The sequence below is a fragment of the Bufo bufo genome, chromosome 5 (genome assembly GCF_905171765.1).
Source record: "Bufo bufo chromosome 5, aBufBuf1.1, whole genome shotgun sequence".
In the NCBI taxonomy this organism is placed as follows: Eukaryota; Metazoa; Chordata; class Amphibia; order Anura; family Bufonidae; genus Bufo; species Bufo bufo.
This window is the reverse complement of record NC_053393.1, coordinates 8,870,125-8,890,286: the sequence shown is the minus strand read 5'-3', so window position 1 is coordinate 8,890,286 and position 20,162 is coordinate 8,870,125. Positions and strand designations below refer to the sequence as shown.

The following is a 20,162-nucleotide window of genomic DNA, read 5'->3' as shown; positions in this document are numbered from 1 at the left end:
CCGGCTGCTTAAAAAAACAGTGCCACACCGCCGAGTAGGTGATTTTATCTCCAAGTCTATGAACTGACTGACTGCTACCGCTACTGCTTCCGTGAACCCATGCACCACTACTTTCCAGGCAGGTAGGCTCCTGTGAAGCGGGTGGTCTACCCTGGGCACGTTTGGCTACCGACCTCCCACTGCTGCCACCCTGCTGACTACCGGCCATGCTAGCGACTTGCTGGCTCTGCCGCTGCCTCACAGACAAACTGCCACCCTCTTTTCTCGATGATGATGAAGCCCCTTTGTCACCCAGCTTCCAAGTACGATCAGCTACATCATGATCATCTAGTACTGTCTGCACGTCACTGATGTCCTCCTCAACAGTCTCTGGGTCAGGAGCTCGCAACACCGCTCGCAACACCAGCTCCCACGCCACTCTCCTCATCACTACTTGCCCGCCTAGTGAAGGAAGCAGCGGATGTCTCCTCCACATCTTGCCTTGCCAGTAGCTGCTGACTGTCCTCTAGTAGCTTGTCCTCACTGTTTAGTGGAGCTGAGCCCCCAGCATACAATACTTTTCGGGCTGAGGGAGCAGAAAAGGACGTAGGCAGATTGAGAACAGGTTAGGGCACAGGGCCTGCTCTCGGGCAATGCCAACTAAGGGTTGTGTCTGAAGAACCCACCGACTCTTGGCTAGGGGTGTCTGATGTCACTTGCGACAAAGTCGAAGATCGAGTAAACCATTCAAGAACTGCTCGGTTGCTGGTCAAGACACGACCGCTAGATGACACCTGGAGCTCAGTCCTCTCGCTGCGACTCCTGCTGCCACGCCCCCTTACCCTGCTGCGACCTCTGCCTGCGCCAAAAACATTTAGGCCTCTGCCACTCCCCTGTGCGGGGCCTGGCACTTCTCTGTCTGACATACTGTTAGATCAAATAAATAAATAAAATGGAAATTAAAACACCCCAAAAAAGTCTGTAATTTTCTCACTTCACCACACAACATAAAATACTTTTTTGTGCCAGTAACACACGTCAAAAAGTTCTTTAGGACATATAACTGCACCGCTGACTGGCAAATATATTTTTCTTTTGCCATTATTACACGACAAAAAAGGCTGTAATTTTCGCACTTCACACAACTGCTAATAAGCCCTTTTTTCCCACTAATACAAGCCAAAAAATGCTTTAGAACATATAACTGCACCGCACAAGGGCAAATAAGACATAGAAATATTTCCTTGTAATAAACCCTGTTAATGCCTGTATCACACAGCACTTGCACCCTAATAACAAGAATGGTTTGCTGGAATTACAGAGCTGTATAATGGCAGTTTGGGTCCCCAGTCAGTGCAGCAAGGTGTAATAGGATTGATCCTATTACCCAGGCTGTAACCTCCCCTACTGACCCCTGTTCTACATAAATGCTGTGGAATAATTCCTCCCTATCCTTTCCCTGCACCTTGACTAATCTTTACCTGAACTTCCTGGCTGCATGCATGGCATTATGGTTGATCCCGTGTTCCTAGAGTTCCTTGCTCAATGTCCTTACGCATGCAGCATCCATTTTAGGAAAAAAAGCAATTCGCTACCAAGAAGCATGAGGAAATTCGGATTAGGTGCGAATCAAATTTTTCCTGAAATTCGGATCGAATTCCACTTTGTCAACTTCGATTCGCTCTTCTCTAGTCATCGGCTGCATGAAATGAGTTAGCTGCCTGAGATGTGTCGTTGGCTTCCTGAGATGTCATTGGCTGTGTGAGATGTGTCGTTGGCTGTGTGAGATGTGTCGTTGGCTGTGTGAGATGTGTCGTTGGCTGTGTGAGATGTGTCGTTGGCTGTGTGAGATGTGTCGTTGGCTGTGTGAGATGTGTCATTGACTTCCTGAGATGTCATTGACTGTGTGAGATGTGTCGTTGGCTGCCTGAGATGTGTTGTTATTGTTAACTGTGTCCGTGTAATACAATAGATTTCAGGACTCTAAGGTTTAAAGTACTGTATAATGCTGTGCAATCCTGTCAGAGGAGCTGAGCCAAGAACGGGACGTCACAGTGACACACGCTGAGAGTTTATCGCATTCATCTCACTTGTGTGTGTCTGGCCTTAGGGTCTTTTACACACATGAATTTGGTTCTGGTGTTTTTTTTTTACCACTAAGAAAACACCAGATTCCCCACAGTTGTTTTTTTCTTCCATTTTTACGGTCATTTTTTTGCACCTGGTGTGGGTCACTTGTGACTATTCTAGTCTTTAAGAAAAGTTACAAGTCCTTTTTTTACCGGCTGTGTGTCAAAATTTTGTTGCACAGAATGTTTTACTTTGTGCTCGACAGTTGGGCAGCACAGGGTCCCCAACACATTTACTAACATTTACGCCAGGAAACAGGGGCTGTAGTCGTGTTTATTCCAGGCTCACGGACTGCCGTAGATGCTCGTAATTTATAACAAGTTCCGGACCTCATCAAAAATTAGCAGAATCGTACAGAAGAATAGGGGGGAATCTAAGACCGGGGTAAAAAAAAAAAAAAAAAAATCTTAGTAAATGACCCCCATATGTCTTACCACTAGTGTTTTCTTGATGGCAATTTCCCCCCTAAACAGAATGTGTTGACAAAAAAAACTCAGGAGCTGCAGCATGCTACATTTTTGAAAATAAAGCAAAAAACTCACCTAATGAATAAAAATGGCAGGTGTAAAACAAATGCTTGTGTGGCCTGTGCTTCATATTTCCTATAGACCTTCTGCAAACATCTTGAGGTGGCATGTTTGCAGCAAAAGATTCTGAAAAACATGACTGAAAACAAGTATTAAAGTCTGTAGAAAAAGTTTGATGTGAAAGTGCCCTTAGTGAATGGCGTGCGCTGTGGTCACCCTGATCACCTGCAGGGAGGAACTTTGAATGGGCTGAAGCACTAAGCCTGTAATGCGGCCACTTATCTTGTACGGTGAGTGGTGGTTTATTCCATATGACAGTCACTTTCTGAGACGGTGTAACCCTTTAATCACTGGGATAATATAAGCTGAGCTGTATTCTAGCTGCATATAATATAATACTTGACTAATGGTGGAAAATAGGGAAATCATCGGTAAACTACAATCGTCATAACTGAGATACATTTAGATAACACATGTGCTTTCCTGTTATCAGGGAACAACCGTGATCCCCTTCATCACCTCCGTCCTGATGGACCCATCTCAGTGGGAGACTCCAGAAGAGTTTAACCCCGGGCATTTCTTGACTGAAGACGGGGAGTTCCGCACCAGGGCTGCCTTCTTGGTTTTCTCAGCAGGTAAGAACTGAAGACACTAAGATGTAACTGCACAAGAAGAGAAGATGAACAGAGAGTCCTACAGATATCATTAATGAATGTACTAGTTTCCTAAGGAGTCACTTGCCACAGTGAAAAAAAACTGTGGAGGAATTTAGTGCAGCCGAATATGAATTTGCTGATCTTGCATTCAATTCCGGACAGTATTTTTTAGAACTTTTCCGAATAGCTAGATGAATATAATCCAAATTGCAGTCTTCATTGGATTAGAAAGTAGAGGTGAGCAAATCAATTCTAAATTAATCTAATTCATTCTGAATTCCCCAAAACTTTGGTTTTCAACTAACCCAATGTTTTTGGGATTCATCCCACACAAATCAATCAATATGGCATCCGCCATTTTACATATTAGAATACAAGGAGAATAAGAAGATGAAGGAGGAGGATCACATGACCCTGTCCTGGCAGGATGCCCATAATGCCTTGCAGTCAGCTTCAGCCAATCACGGGGGACTATAGCTGTGAGGTCAGTAGATGTCTCAAAGGCCGTGGGAGCAGCAGCAGTACTATGTGGATGTGGAAACTCATGGACAAGTAGAGTATAGTTAAATACCCTCTCTGACAGTACACTGGAGGCCGAACAAGACAGGACACTGATAGCAAATCCGTTCCTGCCACTGGTCCAATCAAGTGTGTGCTGGAGAAATATTGCAGCCCAGGTAGGACTGATGCTGGTTGTTCAAGTGGTGCTTATGTATATGATGACGTCAACCTGGCATGGCACTTGAAAATACTGCTCCATAATGTTCATCAAATTGAACTGGCTGCTGCTGGTGCTCCAGTGGCTTCTTCTACTTGTCATAGCAGAGGGATGATGATGATTTGGCAGGAAGGGGGGCAGAGAAGGGCCTCCTTGTTGGGCACATGAGCAGCAGGCGTCTACATGATAAAAGCTGCTGCAAGTGTACAGAACATAGAGTATCCTAGTAAAAAAGCAATATTACCTCCCTTTCAGCATCAGGAAAACATTCATCACTTTGCTTTGATAGGAAGGGTCTAACATCATGTCTATCCAGTAGTCATTACTTTGCCTCCGGCTGCAATTATTGTTAGTGTCATTGTCGTCATCATCAGCAGCAGCAGACATGTCCTCCACCAATTCCTGCTCCTCCTGCTTCTCTTTCTCCTCCAGTGGTACCTCCTCAACCTCCACTTCCTCCTTCATGGGACTTAGTACAGGTCCCGAACAGCTACAAAGTAGCAAGATAAGGAAGATGTTCTCCCACCATCCCTTGTTGCACCAGTGTGAGCATCTGCTCCAATATAAATATCTTGCGGATGACATCATTAATGCCTCTGTTGTCCCTACTGACAATACTGGTGGCCTCTTTGAAGGGCTAGAGTGCGTGACATGTGTCCCTAATGAGCTGCCACTGCCTGACCTCAAAATAACAAACACTTCCTTCTGTGGTTGTCTCATGCATGATAAAATCATTGACTGGTTTATGATGCTTATACAGACACTCTAGCATATGCAAGGTGGAATTCCAGGGAGTTTGAGAAATAAAGGCAGCTAGGTATCTTCCTTCAAGGCTAAGCCCATGCTGTCAGTTCCCTATAGGAAGTGGCATCCACTAAATAGTACCGCAGCAACTGCAATGCCAGCAATTTAGCCAGGTGGTAGTTTAGCTTGGTGCGTATAGCTGTTCCCTGATCAAGCATTTTAGTATTGATGACTGATGATGTAGTGGAGGAGGAGTGAGCTAATGTCACGTTTCGGTGTGGGAGGGAAACTCACACCGAACGTAGGAGGAAAAGGGGTGAGGGGAAAAGGCCTGCATACTAGGGAAAAGGAGCTGGTCACCTCCTAGAGAAACCCTAATCAAAGTCCTGACTAACTGAAAATATGTGACTGACCCCAGAGGTAGGTGAGTTCATACACAGGAACCTAAAGTCCTAATTCACTCTGTAGTATCCTGGTACTAATGTCAGGACAAGAGACAACCTGTTCCTCCAAACGGTAAAACGAACAGGAGTCTCCCTCAGGCATAAACCCAAATGAAAGGGAGAAGAGCAACACAAGATAACCAAACAATGAACAACAGGGAAAGAAGACACTTAAAGGGAACCTGTCACCGGGATTTTGTGTATAGAGCTGAGGACATGGGTTGCTAGATGGCCACTAGCACATCTGCAATACCCAGTCCCCATAGCTCTGTGTGCTTTTATTGTGTAAAAAAAAAACGATTTAAAACTTATGCAAATTAACCTGAGATGAGTTCTGTCCCTGAGATGAGTCATTGACAGGACTCATCTCAGGTTGATTTGCATATGTATTAAATCGTTTTTTTTTACAAAATAAAAGCACACAGAGCTATGGGGACTGGGTATTGCAGATGTGCTAGCGGTCATCTAGCAGCCCATGTCCTCATCTCTATACACAAAATCCCGGTGACAGGTTCCATTTAACTTCAAAAGGCAATGGAAGCACAGGGACTCCGCCGAGATCCGAACACCAGCAATCCAAAACCAGACTGAAGCTATAAAGAGCACAGCATGGTGGAAGAAGCCACAATGAATCGGGAAGGATAAATGACCACATAAGCAACACCTGAGGCAGGGGGTGTGGCCATCACCAGAAACAACACAGACACAAATTGATCCACAAGGAACCTGTCAGATCAAACCACGTGTTGCCAGTCTCACGGATATCCTAGCACCTCTCATAGGAATGTCCATGACATCTAAACAGGAGGAGCAGTAACTGAAGATCACGATGACAGAGACACTTTACTACAGGTGGAGGTGGTTTGGCTGCTGAAATGTAGATCTGGTGATGCTGCCTCATGTTCTGCAGTAGACTGTGGTGTGAGTTGTTTCATCCTGCAGATCTTGCACATGGCAGTGGTTTTGTCTGCAGGCACTCTGGACACAAATTCCCATATGGGAGATATCCCCACAGAGCTACCAGCAACCAAGCTTATCCCAGGTCTGGCACATTTTGAGCCTTGGCCATTAGCATCAGGGGCATCACCAATTTCCAATCTGATCATATAGAAGTAGTTTATAGTTTTTTTTTTATGTTTTAGCCATACGTTGCCTCTGCTCTTTTTTGCTGTCATGGCCACAACTCTCCTCCTCTAATGTGATCTTATTATCATCACCCTGATCCACTTTCCAGGTACTTTCCAGTACATGATCATCATTAGTGTTCAGTGAAGCATCTGAAGTGGAATTCAATCCGATGTTTAGGAAAAATTTGATTTGCAATATATCTATTTCCTTGTGCTTAGTGGTAACGAGACGTTTTCTTCCTAAAATAGCAGCCAGCTACATGTGTTACAAAGTGAAAGTAAGGAGCCCAGGAACGCGAGATCACAAATGATGCCGTGCAGACAGCCAATCAGCAGCTAGACGGGCCCTGTGATATCACAGCCCTTTAAAAGCCTCATCCTGCGTGGTCTCCGCCATTTCACTGTGAGCTGAGCATAGAGAAAGACGTGACAAGTGCCAGGGACAGTGTTGCTGAAAGCTTTTAGTTGTGGAATATTGGATAGGGAGAGTGCAGGGACAGTGTAGGGAGATCGTAGTGAGAGTTTGCACTCACTGTAGGGAGATTCCAGGGACAGTGCAGGGACAGTAATCTGAAGCTGAAGGGATCCATAGGAGACGGCGCAGTTTGTATCAATCCCTGTGTGGGGCACAGAGCTATCTAATTGACCAGTGTCCACCTTGTTTAATAGATCAGCAATTCTATTACGCCTTGATTCTCAAATTGGGGTGAATAAGCTGTCTAGTTCTACTGTTATTAGGGTGTCCACCTTCCTTAACCCCTTAAGCCACCATGATGTACCGGTACGTCACAGTGGTGCAGAGGATGTATGAAGTGGGCCCGCTCCATACATGGCGGGTGCTGGCTGTATCATACAGCCCGCACCCAGCCTCACTGACAGGGAGCGGCGATCTCATTACCCCATCAATTTAACCCCTCAGGTGCCACAATCAACGCTGATCATGGCACCTGTGAGTGAAGAAAGAAGGATGCAGCTCCCATACTGGCTTTCTCCATACTGAGCTATGCACGAGGCATAGCTCAGAATGGAGAGTGTAAAAATCCTATTCACCCTAATAGATCTCTATTAGGGTGGAGAGGGGATCAAAATATCCCATGTTCTAGCCCTCTATGGGGCTAATAGTTAAAAAATAAATGGTAAAAAAAACATTAAAATATTAATAATGACGCATGGAGCCAATCATGTTAGGGTTTGTTCTTTTTTAATTATTTATTTTGCACAATATTATGAAATTAAGATTGTGTATCAATTTAACACCGTCATCACTGTAAGCACCTGATGTTTTTTAATATTTTTAACTTTATAAGATCTGATCCACAATTATGTATTCACTCTGTAATCATGTTAATATGTTTATTATCAATTATGAAACACTTATGTATTCAGCTGTATTTATATGTGTCTGAGCACTACTACCACTAGCTTGACAAAGGCTCCATTGAGAGAGAGCTGAAATGCTGCATTGCTGTTGGGTGTTGCTATTTTTTCCTAAAATGGCTGCTGCACATGTGAGGACATGGAGCAAGGAACTCTGGGAATGCGGGATCACCCACATTGCCATGCATGCATCCAATCAGCAGCCAGCCAGCCCTGTGATGTCACAGCCCTATAAATAGCCTCAGCCATCTTTATTCTGCCATTTTCCAGTGCACTTAGTGCAGGGAGAGATGTCAGCAGGCGCTAGGGACAGTGCGAGGAAAGACTTCATTGTTTACAAGTTTAGGGAAAGATTATTCAAGGTGTAGGGTAGGGAGGAATCATTCCACAGCATTTCTGTAGAACAGGGTTCTGTAGGGGAGGTTACAGCCTGGGTAATAGGAACAATCCTATTACACCTTGCTGCACTGACTGGAGACCCAAATTTCCATTATACAGCTCTGTAATTCCAGCAAACCGTTCTTGTTATTGGGCTGCAAGTGCTGTGTGATACAGCCATTAACAGGGTTTATTACAAGGAAATATTCCTACATCTTATTTGCCCTTGTGCGGTGCAGTTTTATGTTCTAAAATATTTTTTGGCTTGTATTAGTGGGAAAAAAGGGCTTATTAGCCGGTGTGTGGTTAAGTGCAAAAATTTCAGCCCTTTTTGTTGTGAATTAGTGGCAAAAGAAAAATATATTTGCCGTTAAGCGGCGCGATTATATGTTCTAAAGCCTTTTGTGGCATGTATAAGTGGAGAAAAATAAAGGCCTATTTGCCATTCAGTGGTGCAGGTATATGTAGAGTTGAACGGACACCTGGATAATCGGGTTCGGCCGAACTTACCAAAAACTTTTGGGCACTAAAATGGCTCTAAAATAGTCCTGGAAAGGGCTAGAGGGCTGTAAAAGACATCAAAATGTGCTTAAGAGCATGACAACTGTTCTGCAAACAAATGTGGATAGCGAAATGACTTAAAATAACATAAAATACAGAAAATTTAAAAATAACAATCTGGATCTAGGAGTAGAAGGTTGAGGAGGCGGTGGATGGATGGATGTGGCGGTGTAGGTTGACGTGGCGGTGTAGGTGGAAGCGGCGGTGAAGGAGGAATAGGTAGCCAACACTGATTTGTGTTATTTCTTTATTTTTTATTGGGGTATCCCCCAAAATATTGGGACATATAACAAAATAAAACTAAGAATAAGTGCACTTGAGTACAAGAAGCGATGGTTGAGGCATGAATAAATGTCTATTCTGCACAAGGTACGGACAAGTCCTGTGGGATCCATGCCTGGTTCATTTTAATAAACGTGAGCTTGTCCACATTTGCTGCGGCCTGTGATAATGCTCTCTGCCGTGCTAAACACACGTTCACACTATGCACTGGCTGCAGGGCAGGTCAGCACCTCCAAGGCTGACAAAGCTTTTCCACATTTGGCCCATGCTAACCCTGCCTTCTCAGGTGCTGGCGGTTTCCCCAGCTGCGTTGGCGACCTCTTCCTCGTCCTCTGCCTTCGCCTTGTGCTTCCACTGTGCCCCCGCTGTCAGGTGGGAATGCCACCAGCAGCGCGTCTACCAGCGTTCGCTTGTACTCGCGCATCTTACGATCACGCTCCAGTGAGGAAATTAAGGACGGTACGTTGTCCTTGTAACGGTATACCAGCAGCGTGGCCACCCAGTAATCAGCACAAGTTAGAATGTGGGCAACTCGGCGGTCGTTGCGGAGACACTGCAGCATGTAATCGCTCATGTGTGCCAGGCTGCCCAGAGGCAACGAAAAGCTGTCCTCTGTGTGAGGTGTATCGTCTGTGTCCTCTGTATCCCCCCATCCACGCACCAGTGATGGCCATGAGCTGGTCTGGGTGCCACCCTGCGTTGAACATGGTTCCTCCTCCTCCTCCACCTTCTTATCCTCCAGAACTGTGCCCTGGCTGGACAATTGTGTACCATGGGTTTGTGGGTGCAGGAACCCACCCTCGGAGACACTTAGGAATGACTGGCCGGAAACCCTACAAAATGATCCCTCTTCCTCCTCCTCCTCCTGTGCCACATCCTCCTCCATCATCGCCAGGAGCGTTTTTTCAAGGAGGCTTAGAAGTGGGATAGTAATGCTGAGAACGATGTTATCGGCACTGGCCATGTTGGTGGAGTACTCGAAACAGCGCAACAAAGAACACAGGTCATGCATGGAGGCCCAGTCATTGGTGGTGGTGGTGGTGCTGTTCCGCAGAGCGTCTCACCCGTGCGTGCTGCAGCTGAAACTCCACTATGGCCTGCTGCTGCTCTCACAGTCTGGCCAGCATGTGCAAGATGGAGTTTCACCTTGTGGGCACGTCGCATATGAGGCGGTGAGCGGGAAGGCCGAAGTTACGCTGCAGCGCTGACAGGCAAGCAGCAGCAGGGTGAGAACGCCAAAAGCGCGCACAGACGGCCCTCACTTTATGCAGCAGCTCTGACATGTCGGGGTAATATTTAAGGAATCTCTGCACCACCAAATTCAGCACATGTGCCAGGCAAGGTATGTGCGTCAAACCGGCTAGTACCAGAGCTGCTACGAGATTTAGCCCATTATCACACACCCCCAGGCCAGGCTTGAGGCTGACTGGAAGCAACCACTCGTCGGTCTGTTGTTCAAGGCCCGTCCACAGCTCCTGCGCGGTGTGGGGTTTGTCCCCCAAACAGATAAGTTTTAAAACTGCCTGCTGTCGTTTATCCCTGGCTGTGCTGAAGTTGGTGGTGAAGGTGTTACGCTGACCGGGTGAGGAGCTGGTAGAGGATGAGGAAGCAGAGTAGGAGGAGGAGGAAGCAACAGGAGGCAAACTGAAGCGCCCTGCAATCCTCGGTGGTGGGCACGACGTACTGTGGGACAGCCACAGTCATAAGGCCTTTAAAACTATCCGTCTCCACCAGACGGAATGACAGCATTTCAAAGGTCAGTAATTTAGAAATGCTGGCATTCAGGGCTAGGGATCGTGGGTGGGTAGAGGGGCACTTCCTCTTCCTCTCCAGCATTTGGGATATGGAGAGCTGAATGCTTCCATGGGACATTGTGGAGATGCTTGGTGACCTAGGTGTTGGTGTTACTGACAGATCCTCTGTTTGCAGGGTGGCAGGTGGCACTGTCACTTCAGAGGTGGATGAAGAGGCCGAGACTGCAGCAGAAGAGGAAGCAGGAGGAGCCAGAGACCTTTCTTGGTTTTTGAGGTGTCTACTCCACTGCAGCTCGTGCTTTGCACTTAAATGCCTGGTCATGCAGGTTGTGCTCAGGTTGAAAACATTTATGCCTCGCTTCAGGCTCTGATGGCACAGCGTGCAAACCACTTGTGTCTTGTCATCAGCACATTGTCTGAAGAACTGCCACGCCTGGGAACTCCTTGGAGCTGGCTTTGGTGTGCTTGGTCCCTTGCTGTGGTGGGCAGTAGCAGGCGTACTGTCTAGAGGACGTCTGCTCTGCTTTTGCACCCTGCTCCCTCTTCTGCTGTGCTGGTGGCTCTGTGCGACCACCGCCTCTTCCTCCGAACTACACAGGTCACTCACATGACCTCGATTCCATGTGGGGTCGAGGACCTTATCGTCCTCCACATCATCTTCTACCCCTGACTTCCTTGTCGATCTGCACACTTTCGAAAGCCCCAGCAGTTGGCACCTGTGTTTCGTCATCATCCAAGATGTGCTGCGATGGTCCTCCCATGTACTCATCTTGAAAGATAAGTGGTTGGGCATCAGTGCACTCAATCTCTTCCACTTCTGGGGCAGGGCTAGGTGGATGGCCCTGGGAAACCCTGCTAACAGAGTCATCAAAAAGCAGAAGAAGTTCGGGTTTGGGTACCAAACATGCACAATTTTTCTCACGCGAGTGCAAAATGCATTACAATGTTTTGCACTCGCGCGGAAAAATCGCGGGTGTTTCCGCAACGCATCCGCACATTTTCCCGCAACGCCCGTGTGAAAGAGGCCTAAGGGTGTATCTCACAATGACATCTGCATCAAAGGCTGCCAACTAAATTTCTTTTGCCCAAACGAGTGTTTAACAACTGAATTTGACAGCAGTATATAAGCCTGTAATTTCACACGTGCTGATGCTGCAAGGCCTGGAAATAGTGTTTTTTTGGCAAAAAAGTGTGTTTTTAAAACCCCAGAAAATGATGGGTGTATTTCTAGCTTAAATTGCACACTGACTAATACAGATGTTGTAGATTGCAAAAAGAAAATGGTGATTTGCAATGTCCCAAAAGCTCAGATGCAGTGCTGGTGCACTGAGCTTGCATAAAATGGCCTCCACCGCCGCCCACCTAACTAACAGAATTATCAAAGTTGTTTTTTTTTTGGTCAATGAGCTCAGGGCAGGGTAAAACGATAGTGCCCTGCACCCACACAACTATTTGTCTGTAGATCGCTGAGTTAGATTCTCTCCTATTCTCTCCCTGAAATCACCAGCAGCATCCTCTCCCTACACTGGTAACAGCAGAGTGACGTGCAGCGGTACATGACTCCAGCTTATATAGAGCCTGGGTCACATGCTGCTCTGGCCAATCACAGCCATGCCAATAGTAGGCATGCCTGTGATGGCTTCTAAGGTCAGACAGTTAACCACTTGTTGATTGGCTGCACTGCAGCCTTTCAAAAAGCGCCAAGAAAGCGCCGAACACCGAACCCCGAACCCGAACTTTTACTGAAATGTTCAGGTTCGGGTCCGGGGTCCAAAAATCCTAAAGTTTGGTACGAACCCGAACTTTACAGTTCAGTTTCGCTCAACCCTATTCGGAAGCGAATTTTGTGAAAAAATTTGGCGAAGCGTCCGAATTCAATTTTCAAAAGATTCGCTCATCTCTAATGAGTACTGTATGTATCATAACACATGGGGTGTTTTTGGGTCTTCATAGGAAAAACGAAGGTTACCCACTAGAAATAGATAAGGAAGACAGAGGTAATGCAAATTACAGACTTCTTGGGCCGCAAGGAGGGGGCATAGGAGGAATGTGCTTATCCTGGCTCAAAGGCACAATAGTGAAAAATAAAAAAAATCAAGGGTTATATAGATTTGTTCGGGAAAATGGTTCCCAGAAATAGGTGGAAAAGGAGAATAGGCGCCAGAGGGACGGTGTAACCGGATGGTGATAAATTTATCAGTAAGTACTTAATAGATATTAATAGGTTAGATAGTAAGATAGAGGCAGGCAGCTGTATGGACAAGTAGAACCATGAAGTACAAAGAGAAATAAATCAGAAGTGCTTATAGGGAGGAAAAAAGAGGTGGTGACCTCCTGTAGGAACGTCCAGAAAACAACTATGTATTTAGTGCTAATACTCTATATGGTGAAAAATAAGAGATAAGTGAATCCGAACTATTAAAGGGGTTCTCCAGGAATTTAAAATTATTTTATAATAAATATATTCACAAATACCTTTCATTACTTAGAATGGCTTGTTTTGTCTAGGGAGCAATCGTTAGGAGAAATAAAATGGCTGCTGTCCTATCAGTACAGACAAAACCTGTCCTAGTCACACAGGAGGACAAGTTACTTCACCACAATGAGCCATTATGCTGCCTCATCCTCCTCTCTGCTTGTCAGGAATCATAATCTTAAATACAGGTGAATCTCTGTGGGAATGGAGATGATAAGGAGACATGAGAGGAGGGTGAGGTGTGGCTAATGAGCAGCAGCACCTGTTTACAATCTCCATTACCACAGCCCCACATCACCACAGTCTGTCCTGTCCATCCTCTCTGTACTTCATGTCTCCTCATGAACTAAATTCCCCAGAGATTCAGCTAAAGTTTTTATCATCTGTATTTAGGATTATAATCCCTGACAAGCAGAGCAGAGAGGGGGATGAGGCAGCTCTTTACCTCAGTGTTGTAAAGTAACATCCTCCTGTGTGATCAGGACAGGTTTTGTGTAAACTAATAGGATGGCGGCCATTTTGTTTCCCATGATGATTGCTCCTCTGATAAAACAAGCCATTTTAACTAATGAAAAGTATTTGAGAATATATTTATAATAAAGCAATATTTAAGTATTTTCATTTTCTTAATTCCCGGAGAACCCCTTTAACCCCTTGAGGACTTCCGCCGTACATGTACGGCGGAAGTCCGGTCTTTAAACATGGCGCCCACTTGCACGTGCAGCGGGCGCCATAGCCGCCGGGTTTCTGCTATTTTAAATATCAGAGACCCGCGGCACATGTACGCGATCAGCCATAAGACGGATCACATACATATTCCCCTTCAGATGCCGTCGTCAAATGTGACAACGGTATTTGAGCAGTCCGGAAGCAGAAGCCGCACGCTTCTGCTCCGGTAACAGCGTTCCCCGGCTGAGATCGGGGAACCTGTTACATTGCTGAAATAGCCCGAAGACTCAAGCAGGCTTCGGAGTCTATTTCAGAAATATACAAATACCGGACACTAGGTGGCAGCATTGTATTGTTAGATTGCAAATGAAGTGTTCAATGATGGCTATATAGGCATCAATGAACAAAATGGGCAATCTAATGATTGGCAGTTATTGACACCCAAGGTGACTTAAAAAAAAAGGTAAAAAAAAGTTATTACAAATATACAAAAATAAAAAATATATAAAAGTTCAAATCACCCCCCTTTCCTTAAAATAAAAATAAAAATACTTAACCAATAAATTCGCTATTTTTTGTCACTTCAACTACCCAATCATTTTTTTATAAAAAGTGATCAAAAAGTTGCACACACTTCAAATTGGTATCACTTAAAAGTACAGATCGTCCCTCAAAAAATGAGCCCTCACACAGCCCCGTACACATAACTACAAAAAAGTTATAGGGGTCAGAATATAGTTATAAAAATTTTTTTCCTAAAAGGTTTAAAAAAAAAAATCTGTATTAAAACGCAAGAAAAATTAGACAGATGTGGTATTGTTGTAACCATACTGATCTGGAGAATGAGAATAACAGGTCAAGTTTACCGCATAGTGTACAGTGTAAAAAAATAAAAATAAAAACCTTTATCAGAATTGCGTTTTTTTCCCAATTCTACCCCATTTGGATTTATTTTTTTTTACGATTCCTACTACATGGTATGCAACCGTAAATGGTGCCATTAGAAAGTACAACTTCTCCCGCAAAAAATAAGCCCACATAAGGCTATGTGAATGGAAAAATAAAAAAGTTAGGACTATGGGAATGCGGGGAGTGAAAAACGAAAACGCAAAAAAGGAAAATCTCAGGGTCCTTAAAGGGTTAAGCTTTAGGGTATGACCAATAGATGACCCATAAATTAGGTAAACCATTATACAAATACGTTATGATTTAGTACTACGCATACCAAGGGTAAAAACTACTGTTAAACCATAAATGTGACTTCAACTAAAAGCGGATAGGTACTCATAGGAGGTATTATCAGCTTAATTAAAAGAATCCATATAATATATGCACTCACTTTACTGGGAAGTAGACCTGAAGGATAAACTCAAGACACCAACAGGTCCGCTCCCCCCTTCCCCCCCCCATCGCGGTCGCATGTAGAATGTCAGAAACTGGAGTCAGCCAGCGGTTGCTTCTTTTCAGTTTCCTTTATTGATTCCAGCTCAGTGCATTGGGGCTAACAAGTACAAATCCCCCTTCTTCAGGAGCAATATAATAAAACACAATGGCAGCACAAGGACAACATGCTCTTTGTTTCCTCCCTATAGGCACTTGTGATTTATTTCTCTTTGTACTTCAAAGGCACAATGTCTGACTCAAAGCTGACATCAGCATCATACTGCAGTGAGTGGAAGGACTACTACTACTGCAGCCACTCACATCCACACTCACGGGTGACAAGGCACGGGTCTTTCATTTACCAGACATCGTATTGTAAAGCTTGTATAAACAATGTGAAGTCATAGGTTTGGTACACAGATTATTAAATGAGGAAAGTTTGAAACAGGTTTTTGGGAAAAAACATAGGTGCCTTAGGATTTCCCCTGGTGTGTCCAAAATATACACCGCTATTGACATATTAAAATATGCATATTTAACCCTTTGGATATCGGATGTTCTTTTGTTGTTGTTTTTTGTGGGGAAAAAAATTCAAGTTTCCCCATCAATCTGCATTCAGTACCCCATAATGAGAAAGTGAAAAAACGAATTTCAGAAATTTTAGCAAATTTAGTCAAAGGTAGAAACTAAAACGTGGCCTGTACATAAGTATTGAAATCCTTTGCTATCACACTTGACATCCACTGTGGGACCTACCATTTCTTTTCATCATCTTTGAGATGTTTCTACACCTTGATTGGAGTCACCTGTGGTAAATTCAGTTGATTGGACATGATTCTGAAAGACACATCCCTGTCTATATCAAAGCAAAAACCACGTCATGAGAAGGAAAGAACTGCCTGTAGAGCTCATAGACAGGATTGTGTGGAGGTTCAGATATGGAGAAGGGGAAAAAAACATTTCTACTGTACTGAAAGTTTTCAAGAGCACAGTGGTCTCCATAATTCTTAAATGGAAGACGTTTGTAACAACCAGGACTCTTCCTAGAGACCAAGAACCCAATGGTTACTCTGGCTGAGCTCCAGGGAACCCGAGTGAAGATGGTAAAAATTTCTAAAGGGTCGACCATTACTTACTGCAGTACGCCACAAATCTGGACTTTATGGCAGAGCGGTCAGACAGAAGCCTCTCCTTAGTAAAAGACACATGAAAGCCGCCTGACGTTTGTAAAAAGAACCTTAAAGACTCTCAGACTGTGGGAAAGAAGATCCTCTGGTCTGATGAAACCAAGATGGAACTTGTTGGCCTTAATTTTAAGAGCCATGTCTGGAGGAAGCCAGGCACCGCTCATCGCCTGCCCAATACCATCACTACAGTGAAGCATGGTGGTGCCAGCATCATGCTGGAAGGACGGGGAGACTGGTCAGAGTAGAGGGAAAGCTGAATGGAGCAAAGTACAGAGATATTCTTAATGAGAACCTGATCCAGAGTGCTCTGGGCCTCAGACTGGACTGAAGGTTTACCCTTCAACAAGACAACAACCCTAAGCACACAGCCAACAAAGGAGCAACTTAGGGACAACTCTGTGAATGTCAATGAGTCACCAAGCCAAATCCCTGAACCCAATGGAACATCTCTGGGGAGACCGGAAAATGGCTGTCCCCCATCCAAACTGACAGAGCGTGAGAAGATCTGCAGAGAAGAATGGCAGGAAATCCCCAAATCCAGGTGTAAAACCTTGTTGCATCTTCCCAAATAAGACTGAAGGCTGTAATCACTGCTTCAACTTAGTCTTGAATAAAGGGATGAAGACTTATGTCAATGCAAGATTTAAAGTTTTCATTTTCAATAAATAAGCAAAGATTTTTAACATTCTGTTCTCACTTTCTCATTATGGATGACTGAGTGCAGAATAGTGGGAAACATCTGGAATTGTTTTTTTTATTTTAGCACAAGGCAGCAACTAGGGATGAGCAAATCGACTTTGGATGAAACATCCGAAGTTAATTCACATAATACTTCGAATACTGTACGGAGCGAGCAGTATTAGAATGTATTGGCTCCTATGAGCCGAAGTTATTACTTTGCGAAGTCTCGCGAGCCTTCGGGTAAAAACATCAGAAATTAATTTCTACTGTTAAAAACCTTTTACTTAACTCTGTTTTGGTTCCAAGTGGTAACAAAGTTTTATGCCAATTGACATCAGATGTTTCATCCGAAGTCGATTCACTCGTCCCTAGCCGCAACATAAAAAAATGTGAAAAAAGTCAATAGGTCTAAAGACTTTCTGAATGTCCTGTATACATAAAAAATAAATAATAACTAGAGATGAGCGAATTTTTTCAAAAATTCTATTCAGCCGGTTCGCCAAATTTTTTGAAAAAAATTGGTTCAATCCGAATGTATTCGCTGCGAATTGCATTAAAAAAACTTCTATTTCCTGGCTGCAGAGAGCCTTTATAGTGGTGTAGAACACTGTGCCTGTATAGTGGTGTAGAACACTGTGCCTTTATAGTGGTGTAGAACACTGTGCCTGTATAGTGGTGTAGAACACTGTGCCTTTATAGTGGTGTAGAACACTGTGCCTGTATAGCAGTGTAGAGCACTGTGCCTGTATAGGGGTGTAGAACACTGTGCCTGTATAGTGGTGTAGAACACTGTGCCTGTATAGTGGTGTAGAACACTGTGCCTGTATAGTGGTGTAGAACACTGTGCCTGTATAGCGGTGTAGAACACTGTGCCTGTATAGCGGTGTAGAACACTGTGCCTGTATAGTGGTGTAGAACACTGTGCCTGTATAGGGGTGTAGAACACTGTGCCTGTATAGTGGTGTAGAACACTGTGCCTGTATAGTGGTGTAGAACACTGTGCCTGTATAGTGGTGTAGAACACTGTGCCTGTATAGCGGTGTAGAACACTGTGCCTGTATAGCGGTGTAGAACACTGTGCCTGTATAGGGGTGTAGAACACTGTGCCTGTATAGTGGTGTAGAACACTGTGCCTGTATAGTGGTGTAGAACACTGTGCCTGTATAGTGGTGTAGAACACTGTGCCTGTAAAACGGTGTAGAACACTGTGCCTGTATAGTGGTGTAGAACACTGTGTCTGTATAGTGGTGTAGAACACTGTGCATGTATAGTGGTGTAGAACACTGTGCCTGTATAGCGGTGTAGAACACTGTGCCTGTATAGGGGTTTAGAACACTGTGCCTGTATAGTGGTGTAGAACACTGTGCCTGTATAGTGGTGTAGAACACTGTGCCTGTATAGCGGTGTAGAACACTGTGCCTGTATAGGGGTGTAGAACACTGTGCCTGTATAGTGGTGTAGAACACTGTGCCTGTAAAACGGTGTAGAACACTGTGCCTGTATAGGGGTGTAGAACACTGTGACTGTATAGTGGTGTAGAACACTGTGCCTTTATAGTGGTGTAGAACACTGTGCCTGTATAGTGGTGTAGAACACTGTGCCTGTATAGTGGTGTAGAACACTGTGCCTGTAAAACGGTGTAGAACACTGTGCCTGTATAGGGGTGTAGAACACTGTGCCTGTATAGTGGTGTAGAACACTGTGCCTGTATAGCGGTGTAGAACACTGTGCCTGTATAGTGGTGTAGAACACTGTGCCTGTATAGGGGTGTAGAACACTGTGCCTGTATAGTGGTGTAGAACACTGTGCCTGTATAGCGGTGTAGAACACTGTGCCTGTATAGGGGTGTAGAACACTGTGCCTGTATAGGGGTGTAGAACACTGTGCCTGTATAGCGGTGTAGAACACTGTGCCTGTATAGCGGTGTAGAACACTGTGCCTGTATAGTGGTGTAGAACACTGTGCCTGTATAGCGGTGTAGAACACTGTGCCTGTATAGCGGTGTAGAACACTGTGCCTGTATAGTGGTGTAGAACACTGTGCCTGTATAGTGGTGTAGAACACTGTGCCTGTATAGTGGTGTAGAACACTGTGCCTGTATAGCGGTGTAGAACACTGTGCCTGTATAGTGGTGTAGAACACTGTGCCTGTATAGTGGTGTAGAACACTGTGCCTGTATAGCGGTGTAGAACACTGTGCCTGTATAGCGGTGTAGAACACTGTGCCTGTATAGTGGTGTAGAACACTGTGCCTGTATAGCGGTGTAGAACACTGTGCCTGTATAGGGGTGTAGAACACTGTGCCTGTATAGGGGTGTAGAACACTGTGCCTGTATAGCGGTGTAGAACACTGTGCCTGTATAGCGGTGTAGAACACTGTGCCTGTATAGTGGTGTAGAACACTGTGCCTGTATAGCGGTGTAGAACACTGTGCCTGTATAGGGGTGTAGAACACTGTGCCTGTATAGGGGTGTAGAACACTGTGCCTGTATAGCGGTGTAGAACACTGTGCCTTTATAGCGGTGTAGAACACTGTGCCTGTATAGTGGTGTAGAACACTGTGCCTGTATAGTGGTGTAGAACACTGTGCCTGTATAGCGGTGTAGAACACTGTGCCTGTATAGCGGTGTAGAACACTGTGCCTGTATAGGGGTGTAGAACACTGTGCCTGTATAGTGGTGTAGAACACTGTGCCTGTATAGTGGTGTAGAACAATGTGCCTGTATAGCGGTGTAGAACACTGTGCCTGTATAGTGGTGTAGAACACTGTGCCTGTATAGTGGTGTAGAACACTGTGCCTGTATAGTGGTGTAGAACACTGTGCCTGTAAAACGGTGTAGAACACTGTGCCTGTATAGGGGTGTAGAACACTGTGCCTGTATAGGGGTGTAGAACACTGTGCCTGTATAGGGGTGTAGAACACTGTGCCTGTATAGCGGTGTAGAACACTGTGCCTGTATAGGGGTTTAGAACACTGTGCCTGTATAGTGGTGTAGAACACTGTGCCTGTATAGTGGTGTAGAACACTGTGCCTGTACAGCGGTATAGAACACTGTGCCTGTATAAGGGTGTAGAACACTGTGCCTGTATA

The 20,162-nt window shown here is 44.9% G+C and overlaps 1 protein-coding gene across 1 annotated transcript in view; it reads left to right on the top strand.

Moving 5' to 3' along the window:
- Window positions 1–20,162, top strand: part of LOC121002846 (cytochrome P450 2C29-like) — a 205,873-nt gene that overhangs the window by 182,780 nt on the left and 2,931 nt on the right. The window contains exon 7 of the mRNA XM_040434456.1: window positions 3,130–3,271. Within this exon, the coding sequence (XP_040290390.1) occupies window positions 3,130–3,271 (142 nt within the window). The remainder of the gene's footprint in view (window positions 1–3,129; window positions 3,272–20,162) is intronic.